This window comes from Physeter macrocephalus, chromosome 4, assembly GCF_002837175.3.
Source record: "Physeter macrocephalus isolate SW-GA chromosome 4, ASM283717v5, whole genome shotgun sequence".
NCBI classification, from domain to species: domain Eukaryota; kingdom Metazoa; phylum Chordata; class Mammalia; order Artiodactyla; family Physeteridae; genus Physeter; species Physeter macrocephalus.
Genome location: NC_041217.1, coordinates 133807435 through 133822449, shown reverse-complemented (window position 1 = coordinate 133822449; position 15015 = coordinate 133807435). Strand labels below are relative to the sequence as shown.

Here is a 15015-nt window from a genome sequence, read left to right as displayed (position 1 = left end):
CGGACGCGCAGGCCCAGCGGCCATGGCTCACGGGCCCAGCCGCTCCGCGGCATGTGGGATCCTCCCAGACCGGGGCGCGAACTCGGTTCCCCTGCATCGGCAGGCGGACGCGCAACCACTGCGCCACCAGGGAAGCCCAATATTGTGCTTTTTAAAGAAAAGAACATAGGTCCATAGGCGCACTTCATGTAAAGTTTTGTACCTTATACGAATGTTAGAAACGTTCTTTGTCTATAGTCAATATTTAACAATATTATGTAAAATACTAAATTCAACAGATTGACTACAAACATGTTTGTGTTAAAGTAAATTTTAAAAGGTTATATGTTAGCTTAAAAAAAAAAAAAAAGGAAGAGCTCATCTGTGTCTGACATCAGCCCAATATCCTTATCCAAGATAGGAAGTGAGAACTGCCTCACCTGGCACCACATTGATGTCTCGAGATATGTGACCTCATCCAGCAGCCTCAGCAGCTTCTGGAACTGATCGTCCTCATAGTCAAAGCGCTCCCCAAATGTGATGGAGCAAATAATATTGGAAACTGCATTGTTGATTTTGAAGTGAGGGTCGAAAGGCTGTCCTAGAGGCAGAAGAAGCGATGGATCCTTCAGATTGTTTTCTTTCTCTTTCCCTGAGAGTCTATTCGACATGACATATGACATACTGACTACAGAACCACCTCTGAGACTGTGGCCCCAGCACACTACACAGGGTCTAACATACAGCAAGTATTCAGTCAATGCCTGGGAAGTCAAACTGATGACGAGGATTTAAAACAAATAATGAGTTTAATACCCAACTTCTTATTCTTAATTCTTGAGCTTCATGAGGGCAGGTCATGGTTAGCTGTTCACTGTTATCCCCTCAGTGCCCTATGCAGTGCTGGGTGCAGGACAGGCACCTAGACTCTTATTAATCACCTGGTTAGTGAATGAATGAGACACAGTTCCCTGCACCTGTCCTATGACACACTCACCGTTCTCCTCTCCTATTGCCTGGATGAGGAAGTGGGTCTCTTCCTGAATGCGCTCCTCTAAGCTCTTCCTTCCTAAACCAAAGTTCTTCAGTGTTGTCAGGGCAAACCTTCTTTGTTCCTTCCATACCTGGCCTATGGACATGATCAAGCCTGGAAAAAGAAAGCCAACATTATGAAAAGAAAACCAACAAGAGCCATGGGGGATAATGCATCAGATGGAAGGAAGGAGAAGGGCATTAAGGTGCTTGAAAACTATTCAGAGAAATAATCCCAAAGCAATAGATATAGTGGCTAGCATTTACTGACTACTTCTAATGCCGGACACTTTAACATTTTTAATGCATTGTGTAATTTAGCACTCACAGAACCTCTCTGAGGTAGGTCATATCATAACTGCCAACCCTCCCAACAATTTTGTTGATAAGGAAACTGAGGCACAAGGGATAAAAGGAAACTGCAAGGTCTCAGAGTTAGTAAGCAGCTGAACAGGTATTCAAATTCAGTTCTGCCTAACTCCAAAGCCCATGTTTTGATAACTTGTCACATAAGTATATGTAAGTATTTATGTTATGCAACATACTAAGAATGCACTTAGGGATTAGACAAAATCCATACTCATAAGGAGGCAAGGCCTTTAGGAGACGCCCTATCTAAGCTGGACCTTAAAAAATAAATGAATCATTCAAGAGCATGGAAGAGTGAAAAATCTATGCAGAAAGAACAACACAGGCAAAGGAAAAAAAGAAAACCATCTTGGTGTGTTCAATAGATGATCATTTATTTCATAATACAGGTGAGGCCACACTTCTTTCATTTCTTCACTTCCAGAGCACTCTTCAACTCCTTTTAATATCTGCCTTTGGCCTCTATCACCTCAAGGACATGGCCTTCCCTGCTATCCAGTCCAGGATCCTTTTCAACCTCATCTTGATGAGTCAGCAGCATGAGACACTTCTTTCTTCTCTCTTTTCCCAGGATGTGACACTCTCCAGTTCTCCTCCTAATTCTCTGACTGCAGAGAACTTACCATATCTTTTGTTAATTCATCTTCTATTATATTTCAAAATGATCTAGTTCTTCATTCAAGTTCTGCAAGCCTCTTCTCCCCTTATCTATGCTCCATTTTTGGGAAAATCTCATTAGCTCTTTCTGTCCCTCAGCTCCAGACATACATACAAGTCTCTGCTTGACTCTGCTGATTTAAAGGCATTTCAAACTCAGCATATCTACGACTGAATTCATGATTGCTCCATACAACTCCCCACCCAGGCCAGCCGACACCTTGCCCTCCTCCAAATGTTCCTTCTTTCCTTTACCTACCCATTTGGGTATCTACCTCAATACCTCATTCTCTCTCTGTCTAGGTCATCATGTCTTATTGGATTTGCCTCCTGAATATCGTAAATCCATATATCTTCATGGCCACTCTCCTGGTCTAACCTACTGTACTGTCATTTCTTGCCATCTCCCTAGTCCAAGCCACCACTTTCTCTAACTTAAAATGCTGCAATAGTCTCTTGTTCTCTTTATTCCATTCTTGACATTGCAGCCTAAAGAAGTCTTTAAAATGTACCACGTAAGTACGATGATTCCTTTCTCTACTGAAACCGTTCAAGAGCTTTCATTATTATTAGGATAAAAATCAACATCCTTAACAAGGAGATGCATGAACTATTCCTGGCCAAACTCAGCACCTTCATCTCCATTTAATTATCTCCGTTTAAACCCTGTGCTTCCCACACTGGCCACCTTTCAATTCCTCAGTTCACTGCCCTTCTTCCCACCTCAGAGACTTTTCATTCTCTATTCCCTCTAACTGGTTGCTTCTTCACATTTGTCACTTACTTACATTAGCTTTTCCTGAGTCTCTGAATTAGATTAGATACACCTAAGAAGTGCACCTTGCTCTTATCTCCATTAACAGTTAAGGCCTGAAATTATTAGAGTAATTGATATTGTTTTTCTGAATGGAATGTAAGTTACAGAAGAACAGGATTTTGTCGTTCTACTCACGGTTCTGGCACTGGTGCCTAGCACTGGGCTTCAACTTGGCTGATAATAAATAGAGTGAATGGATATAGTGTTAATGGATGAACTATTTCAAAGAGGAATTGAGAAGCACCTGAAAAATATGGTGCTTTGGTAGAAGAATAAATCTGAGTTTTTCATTTAGATTTTTAAACGTGTTTGTTTCTTTAATGATGATTTTAAGTGTTCATGCCAAACTCTTCTAATATAGATGGAAGGGTTAAGATACCTTGTGGGGCACAGCCTTAATAATAGAGCACAAGGAACTAGAGGCAAGAAGGGATTACATTATCAGCAGGAGGAAGCAGATCCACATCCATTTTCCTAGGGAAGAGATCTGAATGGGAAAGCAGAAAGAGAGAGCGAGAACACATTGCCTTTCTTAAAAAACACATCACATCACTGAGCGATGTGAATACTTACTAATTAAAGCAGCCAGAGTGAGTTCATGCAGGTGATGCAACTTCTCTCAAATCCCTGACATTAGGGCTAACCCTGCCAGTTTCCCTGAAGGGGTGTCTGTAACAGGGAAATGTGGCCACTCAGCTTCTTTTAGGGGAAGGAATTTTATGATGGGCCTGGTCCCTGGGAGTGTTGGAGAATTACAGTCACAAAGGTACCTTTCACAGACTACAAGAATATCAAATGTGCACATCTTATATTAGTCAAGAAACTTACCATTTTTCCTAAAAACACGTTCTCGAATAGGGGTTATAGGGCGGTTCACAAAGTTTTGGTCCTGGTGGACAAGGACTTCTTTGATTAAGGGCAATCCAGTTATAATAACTGAAGGCAAGTCACCGAATTCCAGGCTAAAAAGGTTCCCATATTTCTTCACAAACTGAAAAATAGTAAAATAGTCACAGAATATGCACATGTCTGTGTGTCCAGGAATAGAGGGTTTGTGTAGCTGTGGGAGCTTGGATGGGTGGAGGGGGTGTCTGTGTGCACACCTGTGTGTGCACTTAGGTCTGATGGTCTGATGGGGATGTTTCTACCTGTTTCCATTTCTCCTCCTCTCAACTAGACTCGGGCTGAATCCACTACAGGACATAGACATTCCTCATAAACATTCATTCATATGTTCAACTGCCTCGAATTGAGTGAGTATCCACCATTTGGCCTGAGAATAAGGCCTAAAGATTTAACCAAATAAACAAGGTCTTTAATTGCAAGCATCTTAAAATCTAGTGAAGGGAGAGAATTCATACATGTGACTCACCAGAGAAGGCTGAGATATGAACATGGACTTCTTAGTAAATCATATCTGTTTAACCAGGAGAGAATGTCCCCTTCCTCAACATATTCTAGGTGACAGAAAATTCATTATAGGGCTGGGACCAGGTATGGAGAAGAGCACACTAGTTCTGGAGCCATGTGCAAATCTTAACTCTGTGGCTGACTAGCTGTGAGCTCCAGGGAAAGTTGCTTCACTTGTTCGGAGCCTCAGCTATAAAAGGAGAAAATTATTCTTCCCTCAAAGGGTTCTGTGAAGAAGAATGAGAGCAGTGATGTGAAAGGCACTTTGTTCTCTGGTACCTGGCAGACAGCCACTCGAGCCTCTGGGGAATGAATGGGCTCTGTGTGCAAAGGGATATGGAGGCACTTGCTCATGTGACAGACAGGACAAGAGCACGGGGATGATGTGCGAGAGAAAGGAGCTGGTGGTCCCAGACAACCACGTCCACTGGGTGCCATGATAAGCACCTTTCACATTTTATTTCATTAACCTCACAACTACCCTATGGTAGTAATGATTTTCCTTGTCTTTCAGTAAGAAAAATGAGTCCTAGTAGAAGTAACTTAGCCAAGGGGACAAAGCTATTGGGTGTTGGTGAAATTTGCCAAGCATTATGTAAGATTTAAGAACAAAGCCATGAACCCAAGATGGTGCTTGGACCTTAGAGTTTAGTGGATGTGACAGAATGAATGTGGGAATGAGGGTGAGGGAGCTGGGAGAGGAAGAGTGAGACAGAGAGAATGGAATAGCGTGTGGGTGTGTCAGGAGTGTACACAAATGTTCAGGTATGTGCAAATATGGCTTGGACCGCTGTCACGGGTCATAAATCAAAGTCTTCCTTGACATGCTTACTCAAGAGAGGAATCTAAGTAGACTGCAGGGCTGTGTCTTACTAAGGCTGTGGTATCAAACAGAAGCGCTCATTTCCGCCAGGTATCTGTGGCCCCACCTCCCCAGCTGCCAGGCAATTATGCTCTCCCATGTCACCTCAAGCTCCCTGGACTGTGTCACCCCTTCAGAGCAAATACCATGGATTTAGTCTCATTCTACCACCCTGCTCCCACATTAAAGACCAAGACTGAACTCCATCCTTCCATTGTCTTGTTGGTCTACAGTCTTCCATCCATGTTTGTTCATCACTAGCACAGTAAGTCTGTCTTGTTAGAAAGAGCAGAGCCAAGAGGCCATCTTAGTCTGGTCTGCCTCTAAAGTGCACGTCTTGTTATAACAAATGGCAGGAATGGGTCTGCATAAATCAAGACATTTTATTTCATCATGCTGAATGCCTGGATGAACTTCTTAGGTTTTACAGAAAGGATTTCTTGACTCTTTCAGAATATACAGTAAAAATATTTTTGGAATGGCTGAAAATCTCAGGTTAAGCTAAAGGACTCCTAACTGACAATGTATACAACCTGGAATCTCAGCTTGTTCTTGGAGGGGACTGGGCACTCCAGTAGTGTTTACTGAAATGAACTTCTACAGAGTTTCACCTCTTACCAACTCTCTGCCCACGTATATTTCTAGTCTGGCAGAACTACATCAAACACTTTTATGGCATGATCAACTGTGTAAACATGGATACATCAAAGGACCTCCTGCAGCCCTGGTACCAACGGTGGTGCTGTCTACCAATTCTTAAGTAACCATGCCAGTCACTGTGCCAATGGCTTTACTTGGAGGTAAATGTAAGTCCCAGTGTCATCTGAGAAGACTTTGTAAGGTAGAGAATAAATTTCGATGTACAAAAACAAACAAGTTCTTAAGAAAAAGACAGTGTAAGGGAAAAAAAGAGGTTAAAAATAAGGTTGTTCAGCCTCCTACACTATTGGTGGGGATGTAAGAAGGTACAGCCACTATGGAAAACAGTATGGAGGTTCCTCAAAAAAACTAAAAATAGTGTTGCCATAGGACCCAACAATCCCACTCCTGGGCATATACCCGGACAAAACTATAATTCAGAAAGATACACATACCCCTATGTTCATAGCAGCTCTATTCACAATTGCCAAGACATGGAAACAACCTAAATGTCCACCGACAGATGAATGGATAAAGAAGATATGGTGCATATATACGATGGAGTATTACTCAGCCATAAAAAGAATGAAATAATGCCATTTGTGGCAACATGGATGAAACTAGAGATTATCGTACTAAGTGAAGTAAGTCAGAAAGAGAATGACAAACACCATATGATATCACTTGTGGAATCTAAAATATGACACTACTGACACAACGAACTGATCTATGAAACAGAAACAGACTCACAGACATAGAGAACAGACATGTTGTTGCCAAGGCAGGGTGTGGGAGAGGGATGGTATGGGAGTTTGGGGTTAGCAGATGCAAACTATTATGAATAGGATGGATAAACAACAAGGTCCTACTGTATAGCACAGGGAACTATATTCAATATCCTGTGATAAACCATAATGGAAAATAATATAACAAAGAATCTATATATATGTATAACTGAATCATTTTGCTGTACAGTAGAAATTAACATAGCATTGTAAATCAACTATGCTTCAATTTTACAAAAAGGTGGTTCAGGAGGCTAAAACAGGCTTAAAATCAGAAATGAAAATAGAAAAATCAAGAGAAAAGGAATAGCACAGTAGCTATAAAAGGCAAATAAAAGTAATAGGTTACAGGAAATTTCATATGAACGATAAATATTCCAAATGTAAGATGAAGCACTTAAATAATAAAGTAGAGCAAAATAAATGTTTAGAATAAAAAAAATTAGAAGTGGTGAGTTAGTGAGACAAGAGACTGAACCACGAGATATAAAGTTGAGGAAGATTCTACTTAATTTAAGTTCTTAAACTCAAAAGCCAACAGAACAAAGACAGGAAAAGAGAAAAAGGAAAAAAGGAAGAGTGTATCAATTCTTATTCCCACTAGCAGTAGGTGAGAGGGTCTGTTCCTCTGAACACTCACCAGCACTGAGCTCTGTGCTCAAGGAGGGCTAAGATTCTCTCTCACTCGCTAAACTGTATTTTAAAATGTGTCACTCAACGCATTTGTATTGCTTTTATAGTTACAAAGCATTTCTATCCAATAAAGCACAAAAAAGAAACCTAAGGCCGTAGGGAATAAAGCTTCATAACACTTCTTACACTTTTTAAGTCATGAAATCCTTCAAAAATCTAGTATGTTATGGATCTGGTAAAGCAAAACCCTGTACACATGAATACATTTATGCATAAATGCAGTTAACCAGCCCCCTGGGGTCTCTGAACTCCTGCTAAGGATACTGATCTCACTGGTAGTTCTTGGGGTTATGCTACGTTTCTGGGAACAGCCTGTGGAAATCAAATTCAAGTTCAATCCAACAGGTTTTTATGAAATGCTTTCAGAGTTGTCAGGCACCTTCTGACATTGCTATGTTATATGTGAAGGCAATACAGAGATCAATATGCTATGGTGTTTTCCTGAAGTGTCAAAGCCTCTCGGGGAAGGCTGACTACAGAAAAAAACTAATGCATAGTGGAAGATGATATATGTTATAATGCTGGAGCAAGGGGCATGAAGCTATTGAAAGAAGAGAAGAATTCCACTCCAGGTACGGGAGAAAGCTTCTAAGAGGAGCTGATATTTGGGCCAGATCGTAAATGAAGGTGTGGGTACCTGCAAAAGGATATGTGTTGTGAAGGCGAAGATTTTAGGCTGTGGGAATAGCATACACCAATGCAAAGACAGGAAAATGTGGGCTTTCAGGAACAAGTGAGCTCTCTTTTCTGACTGCAATATAGGTTCATTAAAGAGCACTAACCCTGTGGTTGGTCAAGGCCGGGTGCTGGAGGTACAGGTCCTTAATCTTAAGATGCCCCCAATCTAATGAAGCATACAGATAAGTAACCAGTTCTTATTATTACCATTCTGTACAATAAATTATTAAACGGGGGAAAGCAGGAAGCGCATAAGGGGACCAAAGGCTAGGATAGGTTTCTGGGAAAAAATACCTTCTCATTTGTGTACGGAGAGGGGAAACAAGCCTGGCAAGTTAATGTGAGCTAGACCAAGGATATACAAATGTCAAGTGAAATATTTTGGATCTTGTTTTGTTTGCAACTAGAAAACTGATTAGGAGAGGTAAGGGCAGTGAGTGCTTAAGAACTTGGATTTTTGAAGTCATACAAATCCATTTATATCCAGCTTCTGCTTTCACTTTCTATGTGATTTTTGGTCGAGTTATTTAACTTCTCTGTGTCCCAGTTTCCAAATCTATAAAATGTGGGATATTACTAATTCCCATCGTTGGGATGGTGGTGATAAGTAACCATAATACTAAAATAAATAATAAAATTATTTATTGTTATTGATATATTTGGGAGTATATTTTAGCAAAAGGACTCTGGTTAGATCTGGACAAAGGAATGGAGGGGAAGTGGCCAGAGAGTGGATTAATGCAGCCCACGCAGCAATCAGGCCAGACAAGGTATGCAACCTCAACTGGCTTTTCCTTGAGTTTGTTACTATAAATTTTTGAAGAAAGGAGGAGGGTCGTAGATATAGAAAGAAGCATCAACTATGTGCTAGGCACCCTGGCAGTAAACTGATATTCATAAACTTGTTTGATTCTTATAATAACCCTACAATGTATTCTTTGTTTTCAGAAAAAGAAGCACAGAGATTTAGTGCCTAGCTGGTGGTCATAAATTTGGGCTCTTCCTAACTCACTCTGTATGTCTCATCCTTAACTGAAAGCTTGAAGATATTCTCTCTCTCTCCTTCTGAGTGATGAAGCTCCCTAAATATTAGCTGGCCACATGACTTCCTAATCAAAAACCACATTTCTCAGCTTCTCCAGGTGTGGCCAACGGGACGGAGGTAGTGGTGATGTGTGCATCTTCTGGGTCATGTCCTTAAAGGAAAGTTGCTTCTCACCACCTGCTCCTTTCCCCTTTCCATGGACTGGAACTCATACATGAAGATGTTGTAGGACGAGAGCAACATGATAGAAGGAACTGGGGTTTCTGGATGACCTTGTGGTACAAAGCAGCCTTCCTACCCTGGTCTTCCTGCCTACCTCTGAACTCACTTCTGAGAGAGAAATAAATTTCACTCTTTTTTTACACCACTGTATTTTGGGGCCTTTTTATTACAAGCAGCTTAATGCATATCCTCATAATACATTTATCCACCTTATCTACCATTCTCCCACTTTAGTCCAATAAGATTTTCTCTTATTTAAATACATGCATATATAGCTGTGGTAGAGGAACTTTAGAAAAAAAGGGGAAAAACAAGAATGGCTCATGGTTCCCATCATGCCATACAAATAGGCCAGTTTCTTCACTGCCCTCTCACTTTGTTTTAGCTCATGTCACTTCCTCCCATTTAAAAATCTCCTGTCTACTTTACTCCATATAACCACTTGCCTAACATTTCTTCCCAGTTCAGCCAAATTTATTTCAACATTCTATAGAGGTTATATCCCCAGGGCTTCCCATTCACAGTGATCCCACCTCATGATATCTCATTTGGTTACCAAAAGTTTATAACACACATTTCATCATACACTGTCTTGTACTGTCCTGTCATATAATAAGCACTTCATAAATGTCTGTTGGATAAATGAACCCCTGGATAAGTCAATTACCCTCTAACTACATCGTGAAAAGTCAGGTAGCATAAGTCAGAGAATAGGTATATGAGTCAAATAGTCCTATGTCCAAGTCCTTGTTTGGCCATTATCTATGTTGAATAACTTGGGGAAATCGCTTTACCATTTTCAGCCCATCTGCTCAGAGGTAAAATGGAAACAACATCAGAAGATTGTTGGGATGTTCTCATTGTTTCCATATCATCTCCATGGGATACAGGTGCCTCCTTATTTCTGTAGAGTGGTAGAAATCAGAATTTTGCCCACTGACTACTTCAAGGAGTCTCTTTACTGCAGTTCAGGGGTGATAGTCACAATTCAGCTCATAGAGTCAGCAGGGAAGGGGCACCGCCTTATTGCAAAGGTAGGATGAAGGCAAGTTTCCATGCATCTTCTTCACTGCTGTAGCCCCTCATTAGGATGTGGGAGGGTCACATCTCTTATGGTATTTGTCTCCAGAAAAGGAAAGTAGAAAGGTTGAAATGTTCTGTCCTGGTGGACTACCCTTTATCTGGTCCTTTGACTACAGAGAACAGTGTTTTATTGGTGTTACTTTTTGTATGTGTCAGTATCATGATGATGAGGAGGAGTAAAATGGAATGCTTTTACTCACTCTTGTCTGGAATCAGAAACTTGGTCTGTGCCCTTGTTTTACCATTAAGATAGATATGACAAAAGTGGTTAAATGATTTTTAGCCTCATGTCATAAAACTGGCCAGGGATGAAACTGAGGCTAGGGTCTTATCTCTGGCCCAAAGATTTTTCATCAGAAGTGTTAAATTTTATTTTATATAGGTTTGCAATGAAATATTTTTGGCTGTAAAAAAAATGGAGTTAAATGGTGTGATTTAGTTGTAATTAAATTTACATTCCAGCAATTTGGAAATATTAAGTACCTATCATTAACTACCTATCATTACCTATCTATCTATCTTTACTTACCTATCTATCATTACCTATCAGCTATAACATTAACTATCTGCTAGGTCTTGTATGTGGATGTATATTCATTTTCATTTGATCTTCACAAAAGTCCAAAATTACTCATGTTATAGTCCAAAATTACTCATGTTACCAAGAACCAGAGAAATTTCAAATTGAATGAGTTGAAACTAATACTGAGATGATAAAGATGTTGCAATTATAGGATAAAGATTTTAAACCAGCTACTGAAAATATGTTTCAATAAACAATTATACTCTCAAAAAAATTTTTAAATAGAAAATCTTAACAAAGAACTAGAAAATATACATAAGAACCAAAGAGAAATTTTAGAACTGAAAAATACAATAATGTAAACAAAAAACTCAATAGAGCAACTCAGTGGCAGAGTGGTAATGACAGAATAATCAGTGAAATTGAAGACATCAATAGAAAGTGTCCAATCTGAACAACACAGAGAAAATAGATTGAGAAAAGATAAAACAACTGAGCTTCAGAAACTGATATTAGAATAACAAAAGATCTGTCAGTTGTGCAATCAGTGCCAAAGAGTACCAGAAGGAAAGGAAAAAAACATGGACTTGAAAAAATATTTGAAGCAATAATGGCTGAAAAATTCTCAAATTTGGTACTAGAAAAACCTACAGATCCAAGAAGTTGTGAGTGAACCCAATAAATCCAAAGAATTCAACACCAAGACATATAATCAAATCTCTGAAACCAATAAAAACAAAGAAAACTTCTTGAAAGCATGCAGAGGAAAACAACTCATTACTCATGGGGAACAACAATTCAAATTACAGCAGATTTCTCATCAGGAACTAGAGAGGACAGAAAGAAGTAGCACAACATTTTCAAGGGTTTAATGAAAGAAACTTTCAACCTAGAATTCTATATCCAGTGATAATATACTTCAGAAAAGAAGGTGAAATAAAACATTCTTAGATGAAGGAAAGCTAAGAGAATTTTTTTTGCCAGCAGACCAGTTCTAAAAGAATAGCTAAAGAAAGTTCTCCAGTTAGGAAAGAAAGAGCATCAGAAAGGGTAAATAAATGGGTAAATACTGTAGACTAATCTTCTCTTCTTGAATTTAACAAATCATGTTTGACAGTTAAAAGAAAAATTATAATACTGCCTGAGGTGGTTCTCAATGTCTGTAGAGGTAATATTTAAGACAATTTATATATTATAAAGTGGGGGAAGGTAAAAGGACCTAAAGAGTTTTAAGGTGTCTGTATTCCACCTGAAGTGGTAAACTGTTGATACTTATTGCAATAAGTTATATACGCATAGCATGTAATCTTTACAGCAAGCACTTAAAAACAATACAAAGTGGGGCTTCCCTGGTGGCGCAGTGGTTGAGAATGCACCTGCCAATGCAGGGGACACAGGTTCGAGCCCTGCTCTGGGAAGATCCCACATGCTGTGGAGCAGCTCACCACAACTAGAGAAAGTCCGTGCGCAGCAACGAAGACCCAATGAAGCCAAAAAAAAAAAAAAAAAAAAAAAAAATACAAAGAGATATACTCAAAAACACTATAGATAAATTAAAATGGAATTCTCAAAAAATGTTCAAGTGACCCACAGGAAGACAGGAAAGGAGAAACAGAGGAGTAAAAAACAAAGTGAAAAATAGGAAACAAATAATAAATTGGCAGACTTATGTTTTAACAAGTCAATAATTACATTAAATATAAATGATCTAAATTCACCAATCAAATGTCTGATATTGGCAGAATGAAAAAAAATTACCCACCTATATGTTATCTACAAGAAACTCATTTCAAATAAAATGGTATAAGTAGATTAAAAGTAAAAGAATGGAGGAGCATATATTATGCAAATACTAATCAGAAGAGAACTGGTGTGGCTATATTATATCAGATAAAGTAAAATTCAGGCAAAGAAAATTACCAGAGATAAAGAGGGACATTATATAATAAAGAGCCAATTCACCAAGATGACATACAATTTTAATGTGTATACACCATCTCAAAGAGCTGTCAAATACATAAATGAAAACTACCAGAACTGACTAGAGACACAGAAAAACAAGTAATTATGTTGAAGACTTCGACAACCCTCTCCTAGTAACTGATAGAATCAGTAGACAGGAAGTCAACAAGGGTTCAGAAGAACTAAGGAACACAGTCATTTAATTATATCTAATTGACATACAATATAGAACACTCCACCCAACAACAGCAGAATTCACATTTTTTTTTCAAGTATGCGTGGTGTTGTATCTTGGGTCATAAACCAAACTTAACATATTTTTTAAAAATTGAAATTATGCAAAATATGTCCTCTGACCATAATGGACTCCAACTGGAAATCACTAACAGAAAGAAAACAGGAAAATCTCCCAATATTGGAAATTAAACAACACATTTATTAAAGAAGGGTATAGGTTTAGGAGCCTAGCTTTAAAATTCTGTAGACTAATCCTGTACCAAATGTGTGTTTCTCCCAGAAAGTGATAAAAATCTTCTCCATATGAATTTGAGTTTATATTATAGGCTTGTGTTTAAAGTGCTCCAGGCATTTCTAGGGAAAGGGGAACTATTTTTTGTTGGGCACCTACAATAAGCTGTATTCATATTGACCATTCACTGTTTTATTTAATGTTCACACCCACCTATCACAGTGTTGTCTGTCAGCAAGGTACCTGTGCTGAGAGGCAGGGAAGCAGCTGAAAATGCTTGAGAAAGTGCTGGATGTTGGAGGGAATTTTAAGGAATTCAGAGTGGCCACAGTTAGGAAGCCCTGATGGGAGACGATTACAAAGAAGTGGAAAGAGGCTACAGCAAGATTTCCAAGTGGCTCCCTAAGGAGTCTTAAAGCTGGGAAGCAGCAAGAAGCCTTGAGAAAGCCTAAGCAGAGGAGTGACATTTTAAAATGATTACTTTAGTGAGAGTGGATTGCAGGGCGAGGAGGCTGAATGTGAGGGGCTCAGTCCTTGTGGGGATGGGAGCAATTCAGTTGAAAAGCGGTGAGGATTTAGGTAGCAGTATCACCATTTTACACATGGGAAACGGAGCCTCCGAGAGGGAAAGTACCGGATTTTTCCCCCCAAGGATAATAATATTAAAAATACAAAGTGATTATATTATAAATATAATGTCCCAATAATATGTAACAAGACACACAATTAAATGACTTAAAGAACATATCGTGTCTGGCACACTTAAATAGTAAACAGTTAACAAAATTTCATCCCTAGAAGTGGAATCATGCCGGTTGCTGGTGAGGAGAGCGAGGCTCAAAGCTACCCGGGTGCCCGCTTTAGCCTCAGAGCCCCCCAGCCTCCCGCCCTCGGTACCCGGAATGGCCCTCGTCCTGCAGATCAGGGGCAGGACACGGCCCTGGCACCTTCGCCCACTCCTACCCTCTGAAGCGACAGGTGCCCCTTCTCAAAGTCCAGTTGGAAGAAGTTGCCTACGAAGGGCAGGCTCGGGGGCCCCGGCGGGTAGTTCTTCGGGCGCCGCCTTTTGAGGAAATCAGCAAAGAAGAGAAAGGCGACGGCCCCCAGCAGGACAGTGCGGGGACGGAGAACGGTCCAGAAGGCAGCCGCCAGGGAGCCCAACGCTGCGAGCATGGCGGCGACCTCGGCTCGCTCTTCCGCGGTGTGATCCAGCGAAGGTCCCGGCGGCTCTCAGCCTCTAAGCTGCCAGCACTGCCCTCCTTCCCCGCCTGCCCCCGGCCCCGCCCCGCCCCGCCCCGCCCCGCCCCGCCCCGCCCCGCTTCCCTGTCCAACCCTCACTCCGCCGCGCCCCTACCCTGGCCCGCTAGGCTCCAGCAGAGCCTGATCTGCATGACCCGTCTGGGGTCTTCCTCAGGCCGCGCCTCCTGCCACGCCCCCAACCCGCCTCCACCCAGTCCTCTACTCCCCTCTGCCTTCTCCCAGCCCGCCTGCCGCCCACCAGATGCCTGTGGCCGGATTCCTGGGAGAACAGCAAGGGTCTCGGAAAAGGCCTGGCTACAAGCGTTTTTATTAGTTAGTTAGAGAGCCTGTCTCTCTGTGAGACCATCGGGGCTCTTGAGTTTATTATGTCATCGCATCTCAGAGAGGGCCGCGGACACTTGAGCTCTGTGTTTTTCTATCACCGTCTCACCAAAGGACTGGAACCGCGCCTGGTAATAAAACAGGAAAACAGCAGCACCTGATATTTCCTGGGCGCTTACTATATGCCAGACTTCTTTAGATGAATTGCT

The 15015-nt window shown here is 40.8% G+C and overlaps 1 protein-coding gene across 7 annotated transcripts in view; it reads right to left on the bottom strand.

The window, feature by feature from the left end:
• Positions 1-14451, bottom strand: part of CYP2J2 (cytochrome P450 family 2 subfamily J member 2) — a 37936-nt gene extending 23485 nt beyond the window's left edge. For all 7 annotated transcript variants that reach the window (XR_003679621.2, XR_008617268.1, XM_055084588.1 and 4 more), the window contains exons 1-4: positions 14189-14451; positions 3683-3845; positions 977-1126; positions 420-580 (exon numbers count right to left, since the gene is read on the bottom strand). Coding sequence is in view for 5 of the 7 variants with exons in the window: in XM_055084588.1 (XP_054940563.1) it covers positions 420-580; positions 977-1126; positions 3683-3845; positions 14189-14398 (684 nt within the window). In the remaining 2 variants the exon portion in view is untranslated. The remainder of the gene's footprint in view (positions 1-419; positions 581-976; positions 1127-3682; positions 3846-14188) is intronic.
• Between the last annotated feature and the right edge of the window lie 564 nt (positions 14452-15015).